At 37.2% G+C, this 24526-nt stretch overlaps 1 protein-coding gene across 15 annotated transcripts in view; it reads right to left on the reverse strand.

Moving 5' to 3' along the window:
- The window catches only part of EPHA6 (EPH receptor A6), a 568875-nt gene that overhangs the window by 120360 nt on the left and 423989 nt on the right, over positions 1-24526 (reverse strand). For 13 of the 15 annotated variants that reach the window (XR_013952651.1, XR_013952652.1, XM_080597214.1 and 10 more), the window contains 5 exons: positions 23577-23624; positions 22988-23150; positions 11972-12080; positions 8449-8519; positions 4914-5039 (listed from right to left, as the gene is read on the reverse strand). Coding sequence is in view for 13 of the 15 variants with exons in the window: in XM_080597214.1 (XP_080453340.1) it covers positions 4914-5039; positions 8449-8519; positions 11972-12080; positions 22988-23150; positions 23577-23624 (517 nt within the window). In the remaining 2 variants the exon portion in view is untranslated. The remainder of the gene's footprint in view (positions 1-4913; positions 5040-8448; positions 8520-11971; positions 12081-22987; positions 23151-23576; positions 23625-24526) is intronic. The other 2 variants (XM_080597211.1, XM_080597210.1) reach the window with 1 other exon arrangement.

Raw genomic sequence — 24526 nt, forward strand, 5'->3', positions numbered from 1 at the left:
GGGGGATGGACCCCGTGGTACGGAGCCATGAGGGAGCAGTTCCTAAAGAGCTGCTGCCTCTGGGCAGCCCCCGCAGGCTCAGTTCAGGGAAGGATGGCATCCCGTGGGAGAGCCCCACGTGGAGCAGGGGCAGAGAGTGACCGTGAAGGAGCGGTGGAGACGAAGTGTCAGGGACTGACCGCAGCCCCCATTCCCTGTTCCCCTGCACCACTCAGGAGAAGGAGGTGGAAAAGGGTGGATGGGGAGGAAGGTGTTTTTGGTTTGCTTTTAGTTCCTCACTGTTCTAGTCTGCTAGTCATAGGCAATAAATTATATTAATCTCTCTACACTGAGTCTGTTTTGTCCATGGTAGTAATTGGTTGGTGATCTCCCTGTCCTTATCTCAACCCTTGAGCACTTTCCATAATATTTTTCCCCCTTTCCCTCTGAGGAAGGGGAGTGAGAGAGCAGTTGTGGTGGAGCTCAGCTGCCCAGCTGGGTAAAACCACCACATACATGAGATCAAAACAAGTATCTTACAACACCGAATTGCTGTTTATAAAACTGAAAGGTTGCAGCACCAAAACCAGCTCATTTCCCCCAGATTTAGTCATTAGACCTGTGGGAAAATTGACAGAAGATTTAGAATATAAAATAATAAAGCATACTGTCTGAAAAATTTAAGAGTTGGACTCTTCCTTATGTTTCCACTTTTTAATAAAGAAAACACAAAGATAAGTATAACTTTTAAGAGAGACTTGACAAAGATATGTCTGGGAATTCCTTCCAAGAAGAAGAGCTGAAGCTTTAAACTAAAGTTCAAGAAGCGATGGGGCAAAAATAGTGTCACAGAAAGGACAAAACCAAAGGATGTCATAGTGTGTCAATAGGTGCAAGTGAGTTCAACACAAAGTGAGGCTGAAAGGGATAATATGAAGAAAACCTACAGCAGTGAAGAAAAGGCAAATTGTGGGAATCGGCAAAAAAGCACCTGTCAAACTTTGTGATGAACCAATGGGTGATCTGATGGAATATTTAGAATTAATGATAAAAAATTTGACCAACAGTTTTGAATCCGGATTTATGTGCATATTTTGTTACTTTAATGCAGGTCTGCATACTATTGTGTTACAAATGGAGTAAGTCTAGGACTAAAGCGTGAACAATTTAGAAACGACCTTGCAAAGTCTGTATTTTATTTGCTTTATTTGCACCAAAGCACCAGAAGGAAGGACAGTAGTTTGGAGAGTTTCTAAATGTATTGGAACACCAAAAACAGGTCAGAGGGGAGGACTGGGAGAGTTGAGGTCGAAGGTTCAATTAACTGGCCCTGTGGAATATAGTGGCTGCGTTCAAAAACATCAGCTCAGTAAATGTCCACTATAATGACTTGAAAAAGGATTTTAACAAGAGATTGCACAAATTCATATTTTTTTCTCAAAGTAAAGATGTCTCATGAGCTCAGCACCCTTTCTTAACTTTTTGCTGGTTTGCATTTGTTATTATAATCTGCCTAATTATATGAATTTGCAACAGGAATGCTTATTCCTACAATTAAATGTTTAGACATTCTCTTTTTATTTCGGCTATGATGTCTTTGACAGTTGCAGGCCAAGTGTCATCTTGATCTTTATAACTATGAAAGGCTATTTTCCAATCTGCTGTCATTGCTTGAAGATCTTCACACTTTTTCAATTTGACCATTCGATGCCACCTCTCTGAATCAGATTTTAATTGCTTACAGAAAAACATCACAGTGTGGAACAGTGTGTGTGTAACCAACGATTTTAGACATGCTTTTTTTTCATGTAACTTAGTATTACCCTTATTCTACTAGCACTCGGCATGAAGGAACAGACCCAATTGTATAATATTGCTAATAAGGGATTTCAGAGAAATCCCAATGTCTTGTAAAGCATTCAAATGTATCCGTACAGCAGAGGGAAACATACGACAAAAACAATAAAAGAGGAAGCCCCATTTTTTTCAAGTTGAAAGTGTATGTATATCTGGGGTAAGTGGAGAGGTTAGATTTTAACTTTTTACAGTGCTGTAATCGGGAATGAGATAATCAGTAGTTTTACTTCAGAATATTACTTCTGACTTGATGGTATTACCCTCAGATAGTTGCAAAAGATTATTCAAATAATATAATGTACATTTCCAACGCACACCGCCCAAGGTCATAATTAGCAAATACTTTAAAAGACAACATGGGTACAGAGGTTGGTAAGCTGAAAAAAGAAGCTGGGAAAAGAACTTGAGTGTCAAATCCACATGCACTGCAATTAGTGAATTATGAAGGGTTTTTGGACATGACTTGTTCTATTGAAAAAGCAAATATGAAACTGCTTCAGGAGAAGATTACCTTCAAAAATTTATTGTCCAGAAATGCTAGAAAAAAACCCAAATATTTGTAATGTTCTACTCTGACATTTTTCAAAATAAAAGTTTTTAGTTATTGAATGGAAATAATTTGTTTTGAAAAATTAAAGTTACAAAAATTAAGAATGAAAATCATTGATCAAAATAAAATATTCTAACAACACCTTTTTAAGAAATACCATTCTTAATTCACTTTTTAAAAAGGTTTTAATGATTCATTTGGTAAAATATTTTAATTTTTAATTTCACTGAGGTGAAAATTGTAGACATCTTTTAAAAGGAATTCTCCTGTAATAAGAAATCCATTTTACATCTAGTTGCAATGTTTAGTACGGAATCAGAAAGAAAGCATAAAGGAAGCTTCAGGACTGCTGTGAATTATAATGATATGTCATGTCTCCTAGCAGCTATCCAAGAACTCTGTGAGAATTTGTACTCTCCCTGCCTCAGGCACAGTATTTAACCTGTATCTTGCCTACACGGAAATGGGTTTAAATTTCATCGCAAACAGTTTGCAAGTCCTACTGGGCAAATATCTTTGAAGATGACAGATTATTTAAGTAATTTTAGAAGATAAAAAGTATAAAAATAAAATATGTCAAAGCAGGCAAAAATTCACCCCTGAAGACTCAACAGAAGGGAGAGGGAAGCTGAGTAATGAATTTTCATAAATGAATTAAGTTGGGAATAAAGACACAATTTTCACCTGAACAAAAATCAATAAGCTCAGCCCTTCCCTGTCATATTCAACTTCTCCGAAATCAGCAGTCATTCCAATACTGAAGGTAGTTCAATACGCTTTGTAATCTAAGACACCAATATCTACAGTATGTCTGAAGAAAAGGAAAACAAATAAATAAATAATAAAACAAATCAAATAGAATATTCTCTGCAAAAGTCAGCCCTCTAAGGGCTTTCTCAAGCTAATTCCAATGGCGCACAGTGCCAGCTACACCTTATCTAGCTTTAGCAATCAGGTAAACTCTAAAGTACTCTTTAGAGTTTTTACTGCAGGGTGAAACTAAATTTTCTCTCTTACTTTTAGGTCAATACATCCTTTTCTCTGATAACAGACCAGGTTTTATGTCTATTATATTATTTGCATGACATTCCTAGTGTATAAACACATTTTAGCAACACTGGAGTCATTTCCATTGCTATCAGCATAGTAAAGTATCATTAAATGAGGGATCTCAGCTTAAAAATACCTCTTGCTTCTTAAGTGACTAAGATGTATGAAACAAAGATAAAAAAGAAGGCTCATAATGCATTAGGTATTCTGATGGCAATTTTCCCAACAGCAGGAATTCTGTGGTGGGCAAATGAGCAAATTACAGAATTACAGTCTTTACTTTTTTAACACTGACACCCTTCCACAAGGTGTAACTGAATTTTGCTCTCTGTTGTATCATGATTTTTTTTTCTTGATGTCATTAAAGTTAGAACAAGTAAAAAAGTTCAAAAAATTAGTGATTTATGCTGGCATTTATTTATCAAGCAAAAAAAGAAAAAAGTATTGTTAAAGAAGGTCAAGAATGGATTGCTCAAAGATGGGCATTGGAATATGGCAGTGTGCACATAATATCGCTGAGGATGTAATGCATGCCAGTGAACTCCAGACTCTCCCTGACAGTCTCTTCTTTTGATTTGCTTTAACACCAAAAAATGGTGGTGGGCCTTCTGAGTGATGCATTGGTCACAGTGCATGCACTGAGATCCACTAGTTTGGTTACCTCTTAAGAACATTTTGAGCCTCATCTCTGTAGGTCCTCAGTAAACAATAATAACATGCCACCTGTCCTAGAGTGTCCGAACACAAGTTGAAAGAAATGGTTTTAGAGGACTGATCTTTACATGTTATTTCTTCTCTGTAAGGAAATCCAATATCTTTGTCAAATGTATCTTCAGGGAAAAGAGAGAATCAAGTGGGCCTACCACACAGCTAATCCAAATCAAATAAAAATGACTACATTTTCATAGTGCACATTACCTTATATAACACATGATCATGCAACACTGTGGAGGCCAGACCAACCGACAGGTTCAAAAGAAGGAGTTAACAATGCTTGGAGGATAGTTCCATCAGGCACTTTCAAGAAGTCCAAAACCACTGACTACTAAACTTTGGGAACATATATATGGATAAGGTTAGATTATGTATGTTCACTTTCTTTGTTTATTTTTCATTTCTTTTTTATTCAGTCAAAGACTGAGTTAGATAAGTACAGTAGTCTTTATGCTAACTATACACAAGCTAATTTTTTCTCATGGGTATCTAATTTATTTAGATGGCCTGTCTGCACCAAACCTCTACAAAGCTTATTGAAATAACTGAGCTGTTATGGGAGAACAGGCACACAGAGATCCTTAGTAGCAGCTGGACAGGAAGGCTGCTGCTATATCTTCAGAAAATGAAGGACACTTGAGAATAAACTGGGCTATCAGGGAAATATGCCATTTTTAACGACTTAACCACTTGCATTATCATGACGACTTCAGAAAAGCAGTCTTTCCATTCATAGACAGTTTTTGAGTGTGTTTGCTTTTACCTGCCCCAATGACTCTCTCAATGCGAATTCTTGAGGGATCTATCTCCTTTGCAAATTCATGGACAGCAAGAGATGGGTCTTCATATGTGTCTGGATCAATATATGTTTTGATTCCTGGGAAACGTACTGCAAAAAAGAGAGAATACTAGGAAACAAGCATTCTTCGATACTCACACATTATAACAATATATGTATTCCTTTTTTTTTTTTTTTTTAAACATATTAAATCTTCCCCATTTAAATTGCCAGAACCTAAAAAAGGATAATGATGCACCCCAAATTATTAACACCTGCCACTCATCTCACAGAAACCAACTGTAGAATCCACAAGAGTTGTCCCCATTTGGTGGCAGCACCAGGCCTTCAAAGGCTGACTCAGCACAGACTTGAATATTTTCTTTCCTTCAAGTGTTTTTTTTTTTTTCTTTTTTCCCTAGGTAAGGCTTGTGAGACGTTATGGTTTATATCCATAGATAGAATATAAACCTCTGTCAATCCGACACAATCAAAAGCATTCAAAATTGCTGCTTGAAACTGCAAGCAAGGTCCTGCTAAACCCTGCTCGAATCTCTTGAGGTATTCCAGGTGACTGAAAGCATGGGTATGTCTTCAGGATCATTGCAATGCATTGATACATCAGACTTCCCTTCAGCTTGCAACGATAACTGATAACCAGTATCAGTGTAAACCCCAGAGAAAATATAGGTATTAGGTTAACTGCATTTTATGTATACCTCTAGTTATTATCATGTTTTCTGGCTACACAGATGCCAGAGGAAGAAAAAGTCAAAGGCCTTTGGAAAACTCAGTCTTTGGATTTCAACTGATAAGACAGTGTCAAACTCTTACGCAGTTTTCTCTCCGTCACAGCTAAACCAAGCATCTCCTGAGAAAAAGTTAAATAACAGCCCTTCCTAAGTTTTGAGGTAAATGCTATTTTAGGTAAGTCAAAGTACTTTTTTTTTTTTTTATTGTAGGCATTTCTGTTCCAACTGATATTTAGTATTTTGGTCTGAAGAGGCTCCTTGGTGCCTCTGCGCTTAGCTCACATCCTGAAGGAATTTTTCAAGTACAGCTGGTAAATTTGGAAACTATAACCTTGGAAAATTCAGCAAGTCACAAGGGAAAATATGAGCTCTGTGCTGTTCAGTTGAGAGGATGTCTACAGAGACACCAAGTGAAGGCTCAAAGATATGGGGAAAAGCAGATCCCCACAACTGACAGTGATTATTTTCAAAGATGTTGTGTTCCCCTTTGCTACTCCTTGGACAACTTAGACAATCTGTCCTTTACTTTGAAAACACTGCTTGCTAATTTACTCCTGTCTTTTACTGGTGGATGGATGAACATTCATTTTGCCAAACAGGTCCAATCTTTGAGATCCCCTTCTCTGAGAATGGGTCCTAGAGGACTGTGCTGCTTTGTTCTATTCTGATCAGCTTGCACAACCAAAGAGCCAGGTGCAAGATGAGAACAAAAATATCCAAATCCATTTACAATGCTTTGATAATTTCTGTCTGCTTCCTTGGAGATGGCTGCAGCAACAGTGGGTTGGTGCCAGATTGCTTTGGCAGGTTCCAGCAAGGCATCATTTTTCTGGCATGGCTAATATCCCTTGTGTTCCTGAATGTAGAATGTCCAAGAACTTATGTTGTTTCTCCTGGACTATCTGGATAGGAAATTTTTTAGGCTCCTGCCATGTGGTGATTAAGTTCTGGAAAACTTTCAATTCGTTAACAGACGTTGATGTAGATAACGCATCAACTTAGCATGATAAGAGGAGAGTATTGCAGCTGGGTCCAGAGAACCTCTTTAAAAGAATTAAGTACCACTCAGACTTCTTCCTCTTATCACTCAGTAGATGAGTTTAAAGTACTTCATTATGTGATGAGTCTAAATACATTAGGTGAGACGTAGTTAAGGACCTACGAATATGTCTGGGCTTCATTAAGTCACCTGCAACACCCATTTGGACCAATGCTGATGGAGTACACACACCATTCAGAAATGGGAAGCACATAATGTGATTCCACATTACCATCAAGATCATGGACCCCTTTCTAAATTTCTTCAAAGAGTATATTCCCTGAAATCTTCCTCTGAGTCATACAGAGTTCTCAACGGATGGAGGTAGGATAGACAGGAGATGTTTCTTCTCTACATGCAGCAGAAGCATAGGAGATAGAGCATGGACATGACTAAGCTGGGAGAAGAAACGGGAAATGCTAACAAGTGCAAGTTTTGCAGCAGAGTTTGTTTTTTAAAACAGCTTCAGCCTGTTTAGGGAAAGTGACCCTTATACTGATACCTGTAGAAACTGCACAGCCTTGTATATTGTTTCAGGTTGAGATGCTGGATACCAAATTTGTAAGTACGCAACAGTCAGGCAAAGATTGCTACTAGCATGAAAAAGGCACTTGTGAAGGCAATGAGTGCTCCTGTTGTAAAGGAAGGAATATTGTTGGCAATACAGTCCTGGCTACTGGGGTAAATCACAGTAATTCCTCTAGATCCTTGGTTCTGTGGAAGACATGCATGATCAGGGAAACACCCTCTTGAGTCTGATGCTGAGATAACTCCCAAAGAATGAGAAGCCTCTTAGATGAAGCTTTGTGTCAGCATGAAATAGGGTTATTGTTTGCCCTGGTGTGAAAGACACTGAGTGAGGCTTTTCCCATATTCAGTCATGGCCTCCAGAGGTAAATATCAAACTCTCCAGCAGGAAGGTTTTTGTCTTCTGTTCCTTCTATGTTTGGAAACAAATTACAAACAAATCTAAGAAGTATTCTTTATGTCGAAATGTGCCCCTTTTCAAGATGGAAAGAGCTACTTGGCTGGGTATAGTGTTGTCACCTGAAAAATGATTTTATTTCTCACGACATAGCTTCTGTCTTGATCATAACATTTCCAGGGATGTTTTCAAAATTGAATAAAAAAATAATAAAAATATAATACCCTTTCTACAAGCCAAAAGTAAATAAAAACTTTTTTTTTAGCTACTCTAACATAAAACAATGAGACTAGTAATATAAATTAAGTAGCTAAATTGAGCTAAATAACTAATATACTGCTCATGAGAGCTTTTCTCTCAGAGTGCTGATCAGTGAGAAAAAATGTGAGAAAGAATGCAACCCATTCTACTTTTTACTTCTCGAGTGGCCGGAAGTCTAAATCCCCAAAGACGCTAATAGTCAAAGAGAACTGTCTACAAAAATGGCACACAGTCACCAAGAGTGGAATTTTGAGGCAGACATTCAATACAGTCCAGACCAGTTGTGAATGCACAGAGATACACCTGGAAAACTGATGAATATGATTAATAGAATACTAAGTAAAAACCCTTACTCACTGGAGTGAATTCAGTGAAATTGTCCAAGAGGACGTACAAATAAACAGTCTTGATGGTGCAGACAATAAGGAACTATTCAAATGGCCAGATTAAAAAATGAAGGGCAAAGGATGTACAGAAAACAACGACCATTCTTCATTTAAAACCTAATATAGATTTTATGTAACACAGTGTTAAACTACTTACAATGTCCATTTTGCAAGTGAGCCCTTCTTTTTTCTTCAGATTTCATTTTGGCCTTTATGTACCACTGGCATCTTTTAAGAAAAGCAAGTGAGGTTTAAATTAAAATAGTTGTCATATATAAAATAAATGTACATTGTTTTATCTGCAGTTTTATAAAAGCCAAAATTTTGCATTCTGAATCTAGAGATTTAGTTGTGAAACTCAAGAGAGAAAGACACACAAAGAGCTACAGCAAATTAGATACCAATGAAAAAAAATCACAGTTGGATTAGTAGTGAAAATGACTACTGAAGTTTGACGCAATACTTTATTTCCAAATTTGAAAGAATCTTAACTACTTTGCATACATTGGCTTAGGCAAATTAAACCTTATCCTATTACCTTTTATAACCAGTGGGTCAAAAAAGCTCACAATTTCTTCATAATATAATAAGTTCTTTGACTTCAACATGTTTCATGAAAAAGGAAAATATTTTTTTCCCATTAAGACCGCTATTTTTTTACTTCTGAGTAGCTCTGTTCAGTCTGTTAGGCACAGATTTGTTATTTCTCATAAGATAGCTGCTATCTCATAGGGTAAACTGTATGTAGACTGCTATGTGAACACAGTGATTTAGCATAGGCCTGGATGATTGCAAATCCTTGGCAAACAACACTAAGCTCTATTGATATTCATTAATAGTTAGCAACATTACCTGACAATTCAAGGTTATGCTGCCACATGGCAAGATTTCAGGTTCCCTCTAACGAAACCTCTCCTAAATTGAATGCTGCCTATCTGTGGGACTGCTAGTGCCCATTTAGAGGGCCCAATGATGGGAGTAACTGTTAAGGTCAAGAAACGTAAGATTTGCTCTTGGTCTTAAAGCTCTTACTCACTGAGCAGCCTAAGAAGGATGACTTAGAGGGAAACCTCTGGGGCTAAGGGCTAGGCTGAGGGCTAAGGGCTATTTGGGCACTGACAGCAGTGCATGTGGACATATGCTTTGGTGTACAGAAATTCAGTTCCATAACCAGCTTGAACAAAATGACTGGCTTTTTTGTGTTCATAATCAGCCTAACAAAATAAACTATAATTATAGATAGTGTATGCAGTAAAATAGTAACCACGGAGAAATGGGAAATACATGAACACACCCACCTCCTCTCAATGGTTCATTTAAACTACTGAAAAAGATTAGGATCACTCACAAATGCTTTCACTGCTATAGAGGTGATGATGAACATCTGAAGGGCAGAAACTTCTTAAGCTATCATAATTAGCAGTAAGATGTTTTCATAGTTACGTACCCTAATGGAGGGAAACAGTAACCATGGGATTCTCAGCTTCCGTGGAAATCTTCCGATTGTACACCAGTTGCTAGGACCACTAAGCATGCCAGTGACATTTTTAGGACCTGGACAACTGGTCTGTAGGGTTCCAGCCACTAAGAGGAACACTGAACCCAAGCTCTTACACTTGGAGTGTCTGCCCAGAGGAACATTCAAAGAAACAAGTCTTTACCCCCCACAATTCTTCTAAGTATCCAAAGCCATAAAATTAAGACTATAGAAGCCAGTGAGAACCAGCAATAGAGTCTTCCTGTTCCAACTCCCCATTTTCTACCACTGTCAGCTAGAAAACCATTGGAAAGGAATAATTTCTCTAATGATAAGGATAAATCACACTGAGTTTTAATACTGCACTTCCTGGAATTTAGCCAAGACCCTGGTCTCACTGCCTACGCTGTGCCTCGAAGTCACTATCGCTTTCATTTTTCTATCTGCAATTGACAGCCATGCTTCCTGCTTACTCTTGGTGGATAATCACTCAGCAGAGTGCAGAGGCAGGTGCTCATTTAACCCAGCCTCTCCACTATGAATAGACTCATCAGCAGCCCTGTGACTCGATAGCTCATCAAATTGCTAATTCTAAACATCGAAGCAGAGCACATCTGTAGGATACCAATCCCATTTTTCATGCAGAAATTCACCTCCAGTCCTATAGTAAATTGAGTATTTATTCAAAATTTTCTTGCTCTGTCTTTTACGGAATACACTCTTATCACTGCATTTAAGCAGCACTTCAAAATGAATTCATATCTTACATAATTGAAACAGTCCTATTGAGTAAGATGTTAGAAAGCTACGAGAATCACCAATGTCCTTAACATTACCAAACAGGAGAAATAAACCCAGATAGAAACCCATTTCCATTTTTTTTTTTTTTCATTCCTGAGTTTACTGGATGTTTTCTGAGGAAAGAGTTAAAGAGTTCTAGTTAGGTTTCAGGAGTCACACTCAAGGATTCTGCAGAATCATTTTCTCTGAAAGTTTGTCTTTGTCTGAATAACTCTTCTCCAAAAGAGTCTGTCATTTGTAGTGTTTGTAGTAATTGTATAAATATTTATTAAGCTTCTAAGATTACTTGAGATCACAGTATGTTCCAATGTGAACTGCTTCCATTAGCTTCAACTGAATGCTAGACTTAACCGGTTTTATTATTTAGCAGAAAGCATTAATTCACATAATGGTAGCTACTGTAGTGCCATATTTGGCTACTGGGATACTGCAAATAAATGATCCAGCCTGCATTGGTAGGACTTTCTTTTCAAATTAAAATTAATATTATAACAACAAAATAGCAAATTAATTACAAATCTGAAAGTGCAGCACTGTCAAGTGATATCAGCCCAGTCTGTAATGATTACTATCCCATTCAGAGAAGTAACTGTAACATCTTTCCTCTATATGTAAGCACAGACTCTAAACAACACCAGGAATGGTGCAGAAACCCATCCAAACTCCAGATTTTTTTTTGTCCCAAAGCTGGGTAAGAAGGAAACTCCATGGAGAACAATCCTCACATGGGGGCTCTTCCACCATTTGTATTACGCATCTGCAGGAGGGAGAGGCAAAAAGGGTAGAGATGGGCCAAAGCCCACACAGATCCTCCTACAGAACTTACTGAAGGAGATGAGCCCAGCTACCTCTGCTTGGACTCATATGTCTACAGAGTACCAGGCTTTTTTTCGGCTTTCTTGAACCACGGCAGAACTGTGGTGCCACTGATGTCTCACAGAGAAGATGGGACATAATGTCTTCATCCTTTTAAATTTTGCTTTGTTTTCTGGTGGAAGCAGATGAAATCCCAAAGTCACATGGAAAACACTCGTATAAAAGAGATTTTACAATAAATACTGTTTTTTGTTTTCCTTTCTTTTCTTGTTTTCGAATGTCAGAGCCTTGAGGGTGCAGTCGTATTGTATTTAAAAATTTTTGCTCTACAGACAAGAGGGCCAGAAACTTATTTTAAAACCAGATAAATTATTTCCTGATTTCACATAATTACTTAGCTGCCCAAGCTGGGCTTTTAAGAACTCTGAGTGTGAGCAGTGCTGAACAAAGAGGACATTGACCCAGCTACATCTAACCCATATTTCAGCACTGACAATGTGGTTTAATGACTTAGCTATTCTTCTTAAATTCTTAGCATTGGATGACACAGACCCTGAGTAAATAAGAACGCTGTAGCATTAATTACCTTCCAGTGATCAGGAAGAACAAAGTGAGGATGACCAGGAGAGTGAATCCACCAACAGCAGCAGTGGCAATCACAAGAATCTGCCCCTGCTCCGCAGCCATATCAGAAGCTGAAACAGAAGCACAAAGAAATGAGGTTAAAACTCCAGCACTAGGATTCATGCAGAAAGGCTGGCAAAATTTCACTGATCAAATGTTGCAATTACTCTGTAGTAGTTTTCTTGGTGCTTAGACCAGACATCAGATGTGAATATGCCTGTGAAGTGAAAAACCTTACCCTGTGTCCCAACTATAAAGAGGCAGAGAAGATTTTTATAATTTTTTAAAACGAGGAGCTGGCATTATCAGATAAGTTTTTCAATTGAAACTAACTTGCAACTTACCAAAGTTTGACATAAATACATGTTTTGGACATAAAACTAGAACAAATTTATTGATTTTTTTAGCTTAACCTTGCCTCTAATTCAAAACTTCTCTCTATCCAATTGTCCCAAGTGAAGTCAGCAGCAGTGCTATGCATGTAAGACATACTAAACTAGGTTCAGTAGAACATGAAGTACAAAAAAGCGCATGTAACATGTAGCCCCACACATTCTTCTGTGTTTCTGTTATTTAGTTTTATCATCACAAATTAATACAGTTTTATCTATAACAAGCTCTGGTGATTGGCATAGCTATTGAAAAAAAAAAGATTTTCTTATGCCTCATGTTTTTCCTCTGCTTTTTGTAGAACATTTAGCAGGTAAAAAAGATCATCTGAAACTATCTTGTATCCAGAGGCTTGATCTTTTCACTATTTTTTCTTTATAATATTAAATGTTTACACTGACAAAGTACCTATTACAATTAGGCTGGTCCTCATCGTGCAAATACTACTGAACAGAAAAAGAACTGTATCTCCTGTTTTGTGACTTCAAAGTTTTACTTCTTAAAGTAAACTCAGTTACACTTGAACATTTTCACCATATGACATTTACCTAATTCTGATTTTCTTTTTCTATGAGAAACATAAGATTGTCCCGAAAGAAGAATAAACAATTCTATTCAGTTACCTTGGACAACAGCAGTAAATGCAGAAAAGAAAATAAGTTTTAGATTTATCAAGAAAGCAACTTTGGCTTTGTAATCTTGTAAATAAAATCTTCAGCTTTCTTTGTGCATCAGATGATTAAAGTTTAGGGAAATCACCTAGGCTGCTGGAAAGAGAAAGCTCAGCAGGCTATATTCTCTCACTTCGCAGTTGATGAAGCCCAATACAATGCACACATAACTCCCCAAAGCATCATAAAAAATTGTTTTCAAGAAAAACGTTTGGCTTCTAAATAATATTAGTGAGTGGTTTAGAAATTAGCTGTGTAAACTGGCTTTGTAATAGTAGTAAAGCGAATAAAAGCAATAGTAATTTATGCCTCAATTTTCAGCAAAAACAACTTGTTAAATTTCTGCCATTAGGTTTCTGTTCATATAATTTAATGGAGATATGCACTGGCAGTAAATTACAAGGCATTCAGTATCTGTGATCATAAACTCTCCTCAGACAAGTTAAATACATGAATCTTCCAATAAATGATGTATCAAAACCCTTTATCAAATACTTACTAAATAGCTAATCTCCAAAACAGTACCTAGTGATACCACAGGAAGGGACTGTAGCTCTGCATTATCTTGAGCTCCACAGAGTCAGGTTTAGTTGAAAAAATATAATATAAAACATGGTGCCAAACAAGTAACAATGTGAAAAGTAACAGGCTCTTCAATTCAAATGCTGAATACTATTTCAAACTAGCAAGGGTTGTGCTAAATGTTACAAAGACAGCCAGAGACGGTTTGAAATTGTGTAAAGGGTAAGGGAAGTTTTAAATGAGTGTATCTTGTCCATCTGTGCAATGGAAGTGAGAGGATGAAATGCAGCCCTTTTTCCTATTAAAAAAAAAAAAAAAAAAAAGAGTTGTGAAAAAATATTTAGTTCAGTAAAACAAATGTGAACCAGAGGCAGATAAACTAGATGGAATTTTGTTCAACAGGCTTTCATTATCAAGGAGAACACGCAGGGCTTGAGAATTCAAGTTGAGTGCAAATGTAGGAACTGATCCTACAGTCCAAAGAAGCCTTCTGCTAGCTACTGAGATGAAAAGTCAGTGTCCTGGATCACTCATGTTGAATGGAGTTGCTCTGAGTTTTAGCTAAAGCAGACTGCAATACATCAGTTTAATAATGCACATATTTTCTACCAGGAACCACAGTCAAGTTCTTGAAGGGGGAGAAGTTCCCCACTGACTTAGTTCTTTCCATGTCTAACCAATACAATTTTTAGCTGAGACTGTACATTCTTAAATAGTGAGTATTCTGTTTCTAGCATTTGTATTTTACTCTGTTGGCAGAGATGCCGGAGTCCAATATATTAGGATTTTTTTCAAGTAGCCAAATCATTATAAAGGGCCTTTCAAGCCTGAAACTTCCTGATGACCTTAATTTACTTGTCAGATAAAAATGTCAAATGACAGACAAGTATAATTGGAAAATGTGGATTTGTTAAAAACTGACAGAGAGGCAGTTAAGGCAAAATGATGGAAATACTTATTTTTGCTTGAAGTGATCCTTCTAGAAATCGATAAAGGCACAGTGAAGTGAACAACACATATATAAACACACAGGCTCCACAAAACACTGTCCAGACAGGGAGAAGGTGTTAATAAAGGAAACTTGATAATTACAATTTTTACAGCATTTTGACATTCCAAATTAAATTCAGCACGTCCCTTGACTTTTCTGTTCTTTTCTTATTTCCCAATTTCTCTCTTAATTAAGGTAATGTTTAAGTTGTAAATAATAAGTGCTTTAATAAGAGATTGCTTTTGTTATGCACGTCCTTGATTCTTTTTTGTCATTTCCTGCTTTTTTCCTTCATTTTTCCCATCAGCTGTGCATGTTTGTATATGTCCCTGTGTTTCTCATCAAGAGTGTTCTTAACTACACAAGATAGAAAAATAAAAAACAATTATGACTGCAAAGCCAAGCAAGTTTCTGCAACCTTATTTTATCTTTTTGTGTGTACATATTACAGTGCTGGATTTCACCATGGGATCACACAGCAACTTTTCCAGGACCTTATTCTAGACAACAGAGCCAGTAATCGTATAGCTAAAATCACTGTTTATTTTCTTTCATTTTGTTTTCTTTACACTGCCCAGTGCATGAGCTCAGTCAGCACCTGCTGACTGCACAAGGATGCTTAGTAGTTCTGTGATTATAGGGATGAATGTGAGTTTATGATTTATAAGGCCATACTCCATTTGACAGTTATAGTTGATAGGCAAGGGGGTGGGGAAGTGCTGGTGGAACAGAAATGTGTAAACCACTAGCAGATCCAATGGGAAAACTATTGCCAACTTACTGCCCTTGTCCATATTCTCTTGTCCCTGTTCCCGTTTCTGACATTACATCTCTCCCTGCGCTTTCAGAGAGGACAAGCATGCTGCAGAAGAAGTACTCTCTCTCCTCATTAGACTCCCTGTGGCAGAGTGAGTGGGGAGGTCAGTTCTGTCCAACTACAGCAGTTCACACAGGTTTGTGCAGTGGAGAGAAAGAGGCTAGGGTTTGCTATGATTCCCTTCTTGGTGCTCCAAGACACAAAAGGTGGATTTGTCACCCAGGCTTCTGCTTCAGAGTCATCTCATGAGGGAGCTTAGTACCTACATACCTGAGTGACTGTTACGTCTGGTAGTATGTTTCATTCTTTCTGGCCATCTGCTCAATAAGTACATTTTGACAAAAACATACTTTTAAAAATGAATGGCATAATGCAAAGATAAGGGAGGATTTATGGGTTATCCTTGCAGATGATTAGATACTACACTACAATATTTGGGTGTTAGAGCTCTTCAGCATGGTGTAGCCACCACTGATATGACTAGTCAAATTGTGAATGGATTCTACAGCTACAACATGTATCACACATTCATGTATCCAGAAGCCTATTATCCAGAGAAACTGTTTACTCACATTACTCTTCATGCTTAACTCAGACATAGGTTATGTGCTTAAAATGATGTTTAAGAGTTTCCAATTGCATCATTCCAGCTTTCTTCCTCAACAACAAGGCCAGCTTCCTTGCTCACCACCACATCTAGAAATCCCTTCCACATCCAACCTGGAATCAGGTCAGTTCCCATCAGCTACTTTTTACATTCAAGCCCTGTCAAAGTTGCAGCTCCCCTCTGGGTTCTTCACCCAAATGTGTGGAGGAGGACCTGCATTTCACCTTCTCTCTGGGCTGAAGGGAAATATCTGAGGCTTCTTCACTTCCTTACTGGGCAGACTGTGAGAAATGGTACAGAAATTTATTCACAGTGCAAGAGGATAAAAGGACGGAGAGTACCTCCAGCTCTGTTCTCTCTTTTTTGAGCAAGTTTCTTCAAAGTCTTTTAAAAGGTTGTGTATTTGGTCTAAAAGGGCTGGAAGCCCTAATGACAACTCTCTTCTGTCTCTTAGCTACATACTTTAGTTATTTCAATTTGACATCTATCAGGCAGCGGACCTTCCAGCAGAGTGAAAGATAAAAAAGTGACAGAAAGACAGCTAGATAGATAATAGTGAGTGAGTAGCTGTGAGATAGATAAGTGTGGATGGTGAGAACTGGAGCTCTAACAGACAGTAACTGACTGTCAGATGGATTTACAACACGTTGTAAACAACAGTGCTTAAGAACAATAGGAAAGAAAAACACAAAGTCTATTAGGGTAATCTTTACATTTCCAGAAGTGCTGCAGTTCAAGTGCTCCAGTGAGATGACGGTCTCCAATCTAAGGGGGGATGTGGGAAAAGGAGCAGGCAATGGAAAGGCAATCTTAAAAAGGACTGTTATTAGCATAAGAATGTAATACTTCTTTCTACGTATTGGCCTGAAAAGCCTTTTTCCAAGTGCTGTCACTAACATTAACTTCCTGACCAGTGGATGAATGGAAAGCCTGTGCAAGAAGCTTGAGGTATGAGCAAGGATGTTGCTCTTGTTCAGGAAATGCAGACAAAAGTAAAATCTCTATGGCTTCTGGGCACATGCAGCAGGGACACCAGATAGGGCAAGGTCATATTTGAAGAACAAATGGTTGGAAATACAAAACATAGTAAGGAAATATTTCAAGATTAAAATGAGACACTCTGAGGTATCCAGTGCTGACTACTATTGAATGAACAGTAGGACTAGGCAGACATGAGGACAGATCCAGCAAGACAGTTACTAAATAGGATATTTGTGCAGTCTCATTTGCTTGGTGGTTTCATCCAGAAATTGAATTTACTGTTGTCAAAACATCAAACATTCTAACAAGAAAATCTCCATTTTGCACTGGCAACAAGATATATTTCTAAAAATCCTAAGGACAGCTTCTCTGCCATGGCATGAATGTGCTTGAAACAATATTGGGCTCTTTTAGAACCAGTGATTCAGGACCGCCCTCTGGAGTTCCAGAAAGAATGGAGCTCAGGGTCCAGATCACATATGGCTGCAAATCCAAAATATCATGATTTCAGGCTGAAAAGGTAAAGACAAATATTGTGGATATGGGAAGCGAAGGAAGAATGCAAGGATTCAGCAGATCTGGCAATAAAAGAAAATCACCATCTGTGCCTATGATAAAGAAATTAAAGTTATTATTTCATCAAGATCAGGGTTCCAGACTAATTAATTTTTCACAGTCCTCAAATTAATAAAACACATAACTAGGTATTCTGTCAGTATTTCTCTCTCTCTTTTTTTTTTTTTTTTACTGTTAATATAATTTATTTGAACCACATGAAAATCTACATTGCTTTTGGATTAAAACTCATCATGTGTTTATATTTGTCACTGTCTGTTCAGCTCAAGCAGTAGCCCACACTGCAAACACACTAGTCTGCCTGTTGGGTCCCTTCTGGAACAAGCCAATTAGTTCCCTTTCAGATAAAAATTTCTTTCCTGATGATGGGAAGCCTGGTGTGGAAAACACCCTTGGATTTAGAACAACCCCTGCAAAAGAGAGCCACAGCATGAAAGCACTGCACTGCCTAACAGCAGTAAATTGTTCAATTTTTTGCAAATTCCTGTAGGCACAAGAGCCACTGGGGTGATATAGTAAAGAGCATTCCTCCAGAAAAACAAACAAGAATGCTTTGAATCATTAAATTTTCAAAAAAAATAACCACCTCAACATATTCTGTAAAGCCAGCAAGAAAGAAAAGAGACAGAGAGAGAGAAAACAGTGAGGGATTAAAAGATGTTTATGGTGGGACAAATGATCTTTTATTGTTGGAATACGTTTTTTTTTTTCTATCCTAGAAAGGACTGGAGTCTTTTTGTGGTGACTTAAATAGCTGGCACTCCTGATACATAAAAGAAAGAACTATGAGTGAGGTTATGCTTCAGTTTGTAGCCACAGCAGTGGTACACGTGTGTGTGCTGGAGCATATGAAACCCCGTCAACTTCAATAGAAATATTTTACCTGTGAAGTGCTGAAACAGGGAGACTGCATAAAATGGCAATAAGGAAGACCGTCAAAAGCAGTAGTTACTATGTTTTTCAAAGGTATCATGTAGAAATTTCCCAGCTTCTTTTAGCTTTAATAGTGGAAGACATCCCTAACAACATCTATTCATCCATCCCTGCTTCCTTGAAGTGAATTTTTCTGACTTTTCTAGATTATATTTCCCTTCGTGAATAAAGTATAAATTTTATTCTTTTAGCTGACTCTGCAGCGAGGAGAAGAGCTCTCCAGCAGCAAACTCCCCAAGCAATGGTTGCCTCAGTCTGCTGGTCAGGAAGTCAGGGTGCTGCACAAAAAAATCCCAGACCAGCATTGCACGATTAAGTGCTTTTTCATGACTCCTAAAGAGTTAATCTTCTTTCTGCTTCACGCACCACCATTAATAATTACACCAAAATTTCTTGGTGTTCCTAGTAATGACGTATCTTATTTTATACTGTATAACAGAAGCAGTGCAGATAAGTGTTTCAACCAGTAAACTGGAAAAGGCATGACAGCACTGTCCTGCCAAGGACACTAGGTTTTAGGATGTTGATAGACGTGTCACAACTGAAGAGTGAATATCTGTTCCATTACTTTCTTTAGAACCTGTCTATCACTTTAAAGAAAAATATTAATTATGGACTGCTCATTGTACCACTATTTATTAGCAAGTTGTGTCAATATTCAAGTAGGATAAATAGAATACTTTTGGTTGTTCTCCTGCAACTGGTCCCAAAATTCTTCTCTAGAGGCTAATATTATAACATGTAGAAACACATGACTTGAAGTATTTACTGTAATTTTTATGAGGTTGTTGGTGGATAAAGTTTATTTGGATAACACAGACTTTTTAAACACTCTATTTTTCCTAGCATTCTGATGAAAACATTATGTAAAATCAGTATAGCTCACCTCAAATTAATTAAAAACTGGCTAACTGAAAGACCACAAAAATTAATTGCAAATGTGGAATGTTCACCAAGTAGCTTTTTTCTAATGGGTAGTGATTGAGGAAGCTGTAACAGTATACCTTGGTCTAATATTATTTGGTATCTTTCAGAATAATTAAGAAGAAAATGTATTAAAAAATTAGAAATTTTTCAGATGAAATGAATACTGCCAGAGCTGTAATTGACAAAAACAGATTACTACAGTTTAACTTGGACTGCTTGGTAAGTATAGGTGCACACCAGTAAGGGTGACATATCATTTACATACACTTATAAGAATATGCAATACAAGTCTAAACCCTCCTCAATCCTTGCATCTACATGCAGGCCAGTATCTTGGAATACAGTAGTACTCAAAAAATTGTTGCAATATGCTAGTTATTCAGTTGTGTAAGGCAATGCTGTAGTTGAGACAGCAAGTACTTGGACCTATAAGTAAAAGAAAACTAAACTATAAGGAGGTAAGTGGTGTTATGACTGTTTATGGCATCATAAACAGGTTTACTTTTCTAGTTCAGTATCAGGTTCAGCTCTGATGTTATACTTCAACAAGAATGCTAAAATTCTGGAGAGCTACAAAATTGATTCAATGGTTGGATGAACTGCCTTTTAGAGGGAGAGAGCATTTTTCTCACTTAAGGGAAAGATGAGAGTATTCTTAAAAATGGCCTACACACATTTAGAAGAGGAAGACATTCCTGATAGTATCTGCCTTTTTAATTTGTCAGAAAAGGGTCAAAAGATACAAGCTAAAAAAAAACAAAGGCCATAAACAAGGTGCAAATTTTTAATAACAAGGGCTAAGCACTGGAACTACCTACCTATAAATATGGTGAGCTTCCCATTGCTGGAGATGTTACATTTTAATCTATTGTCATAAACTGTCTGAAAAAGCTACTGCGTTACACAGGTTTGGTTGGTGTTATAAAAGGGGTTCAAATGAATAACCAAAATAATCTGATGCTGCATTAAAGATTAAAATAGGACTACTTTCAAAATACTGCTTTGAGGTAGAACAATATTTGGAGAGCAATGGTTATCATTTGACTGATCACTGAGCACTGCTTCCATTTGAAATAAGAAATATTTACTACCAGGCACTCCCTTTGTTTTCTTTTTTCCTTTGAAATCTAAAGCAGTACTGTAGAAATACTTAAATAAGACCACAGCTGTAACAGACCTTTGAACTACCGTTTCAGTTAAACTGCAGTCTTTACCTAGCTCCAGGTACCATTTCAAACTGAGCTGCAGAATTTCTCTCTACCCTCATCTCAGCTGATCCTAAACAAAGCCTACATTTCCTCTCCATCACACAATTATCTCATTTTGCAACAAATTAAATACTTTTAGGCAGGCACAAGCCTAACCAACACATGTTGGTAAATAATAAATATATAATGTGTATTTATGTTTTACTATCAAGATTCACACAGAATGCTTTGTAGTAATTGAGGCATTAAATGTTGAGTGTTGAAACCTAAAAATCTGTTTTTTTCAAGATATCCCTGTTTCTGAAGGAAACTTGTGTTCCCATGCAGTGAGAAGACAGACATGTAGAAATATACATGCTATAAATTATTATAAGCCAGTGAACTTTCAAACAAAGCATCAATTATGACACCATTTCATATTGCAAAATCCAATGCTTCTCCAAAATGGAATCTAAATTTGAAAAAAATAAATTACACATGAAGCAAATAACCATATATATATATTTTTTTACACTGAATTATTTAATGGATCATATTTTTGTTGCTGGGGTAATTCATTTCCCAGTGAGAGAAAATTATACTTACCCATTTCTGAGAGAAACTCAGAGTAGCATCACTTTAACCTATGACCTGTTCTTCTATCTTAAAATGGAGGACTGAACCATGCAGCCCTACTAGTCATCCTCTGCCTCCAGTGAGTCTGGAGAAAAACTCAGGCTTCTAGGTTACTGTTAATGCTTTTCACAGTACCATCCTTAGTTCTTTGTCTCATGGTGTTGGAGCTAGAGGAGCTTCAATATACACAGTCCCCAGGCACTATGGCATTATGGAAGTCTACAGAGATTTGAACTGCTTCAGACCTCAGATACTTGGAATGACATCTTAGGGAAGGGTCACTTACAATGACACCACTGGGTCCGTCATCTGGATCCAAGTCTACACTACTAATGGATTACAAGCATGTTCAAAACCAACTAAGGTTCCACAGCATTGCTTATAGTAGCAGTGGTCAACTTAATTTTTTTTTGTCTTTGATACTGAACTCAATTAATTGCCAATTATGGATTCAATTACTTGTTCCGATCCATATAAAAAGTTATTTTTAAACTGGATTAACACTGTACTCTACCTCACCATTCAACCCAACCAAGCAGTTGCATTAGTGCAAATGAGAAAAAGATGTGGGATTTGGAAGGCAGAGACTCTCACTCCCAGGAGATATTTTTATCAGAAGTGCTGATGCAAGAAATGTCACAGGAACCACAGCCTTCCTGATTTGGATGGCTAAGTCACATTTCTACGTATATGACATAGGCTCATAGAGGTTTAAATACCATTTACTTTTGACAACATTTATGACCCACTGTGCCTAAAGGCTAGTATTTATTACACCAGTAGATGCAGACAAGATCTACTAGAATTCTGGAAAGCACCCAAGTGCTTAATGTCTATTCAAACCAATTGGCTTAAGTACCTAGGAAAATTTCAGAAGTCCAATTAGGTATTAAGTACTTGGAAATCTGTCCCTAAAACATTTTTGAAATAGAAGTTAAGAAGCAATGAAAATGGAACACAAACCCATGGGTGCTCTTGAAAACACTTGTATAGTTTTGAGTCTGTACTTTAGCTTAAGTAACTTGAATTCTAAAACACTAATGAAAAACATAGTATACATAATTGGTAAATTAAAGTAATTCCATTAATGAGTGTTTTAGTGCTATATCTACTACACTCATTTTATCTCAAACGCTTGTAAATAACTCGTTCATGGTTTCTTTGAAAGTGCAGGGTAATATATAAGATCAATATAAAATTGTTCAGAGCATGAGTCAAGTCTTTTTGCATGTAATTCAAGAATATGTAGGGTTTTTTTCTTCTCATTGGCAAATTTAGTAGACTTGTTGAAATACATATAAAAGTTTTAATTTTTATAATTATAGATTCTGGGACTAAAAACTGTAGAGAAAAGACTCCACCTCTATGTTTTAAGAGCTTGCATGAAGCTGCTGGACTTACATAACACGTAAGACTTACTCAGAATTATTCCACATGTTAAAAGGAAGGCCATCTTTAAGTGAAAAGTGAAAGGATATGGAACAAACCAGGAAATCTTACAGAAGGAAACACTCCTTCAGCTGGAACAGTGGTCTCAAATTTCTACGTGCTGCTCAAAAAAATAAATGAATCCAGAAGTGTGAGGCTGAGGCTTACTTACTTTTTTATCATACAGCTGTGGTCACTCTGTGATAAGCATATTGTATGGATTCAGACATTCAAACTTCAATGTCTGACTGCTATAGAATTAAATGCTACTTCTATTGTATTTGATTTCTTTTTCCCTTCAGTAAAACTTACTTTCATCTCCAGTTTCAAATTCAAACTTCTGGCTATAGCCGCTGTATCCTGCTGCCGTCCTGACTCTGATATGAAATATATACTTGGTGGCTGGCTTGAGACCTGTGATGATAACACTTGGAGCCTTGGACCTTGTGGAGGAATAGCTGAGCTGCTCATGCTCCTGAGGGACAAAAGAGGGGAGAAATGATATCAAGTTGAGTTGTACAAATTTTGTAAAAATTATATAGCAAAACTGAAGCTCCACATTCTTCTCATGAATGTAAAATGTTTTTATAAAAGGAGGTGCAGATATGGATTTCAGTACTTTGATTTTGTGTTATAATCACAATGTATGATATGGCCTTGACTTAGATTTCATTTTTTTTTGTCCTTAGTCTTGCATATAAACATATCACATCTTTGTGACTTAGGTTAGTAATTACACTGTAGTCAAAACAATATGGAATTAGTACAAGACTACATTCACAGAAAATGACAGCTAAAATGGCAGCTAACTGTTTTTGCACAATGGACAAACTAGGAGGTCAGTAAGTACTAGTAAGCTGTAAAGTAAAGATGTGGGAGTATTCAAATACCCGCTACTCACTTCTACCCGCAGGTAGTGCCAAAATGCCGGCGCTATCCGTGGGTAGACCTGTGGGTAAAAGAAAATAAAAATTAACTTTTTCTTTAAAGTCTGTAAACTTCTAGCATGGTTCAACTGCTTCACTGGTGTTGAACTTTATTTCTTTTTCCAGGTAGCTGTAATGTAGCCATACATGAAATTCCCTTTCACACTCTGTAAAAGAGACACTTCCTGTGAAATTCCCCTGTTAATTTCCTAGGAGTTGATCTTGGGGATCTGCTGAGAATTCCTGACCCTTACAGAGATCACTGGGAATTACTACTGCAGACAAGCTGCTGTAGTATGGAGATCAGCCACATTGATTGCTGCACAAAGTGCAGCTTTGCTAGGCACATCATTGACTATGCTTTTACGTGAGGGAATAATTTAAGAGAGAGTGTATTTCCTGTCATTAGTTACCATCACTCAATAAATCAGTAATCTGTAATATTTTATATGGTGCCTTAAGGCTAACTTTTCTGTATTACAGCAGTTGTCCCCAAACTGACACATGAGCTTAATAACCCGACTGTGGTACCCATTGGGCACCATATACATTTATTGTATCATGCAGTAATACTACTGTATATGTTATTCAAAGGATGTTTCCAGCCTATTAAGAAGGAAGCAATCCAGTTCACAGAAGAGATACAGCCAGCAGAATAGGTTTCAATTAAATTCTGTTGAACTCTTAACCTCTTCTGAGCAACACACATTTTTTATATAAGACAAACAGTAAACACATTGAGTCAACTTCAGTCAAGGTGTAACAGTCACATTAGCATAGGGCAGGAGGTATATCAGTATTCCCCCAGTAGGCATACAAAGAGATGGTTAAGAAAAATAAATCAGAAAAAAAAAACACAAAAAAACAACTTAATCATTCTGTTAAGTGAAGGAAAGAAAGGTACACAATAATGACCACTATCTAA

This window comes from Anser brachyrhynchus, assembly GCF_964034855.1.
Source record: "Anser brachyrhynchus genome assembly, chromosome: 1".
Lineage (NCBI taxonomy): Eukaryota > Metazoa > Chordata > Aves > Anseriformes > Anatidae > Anser > Anser brachyrhynchus.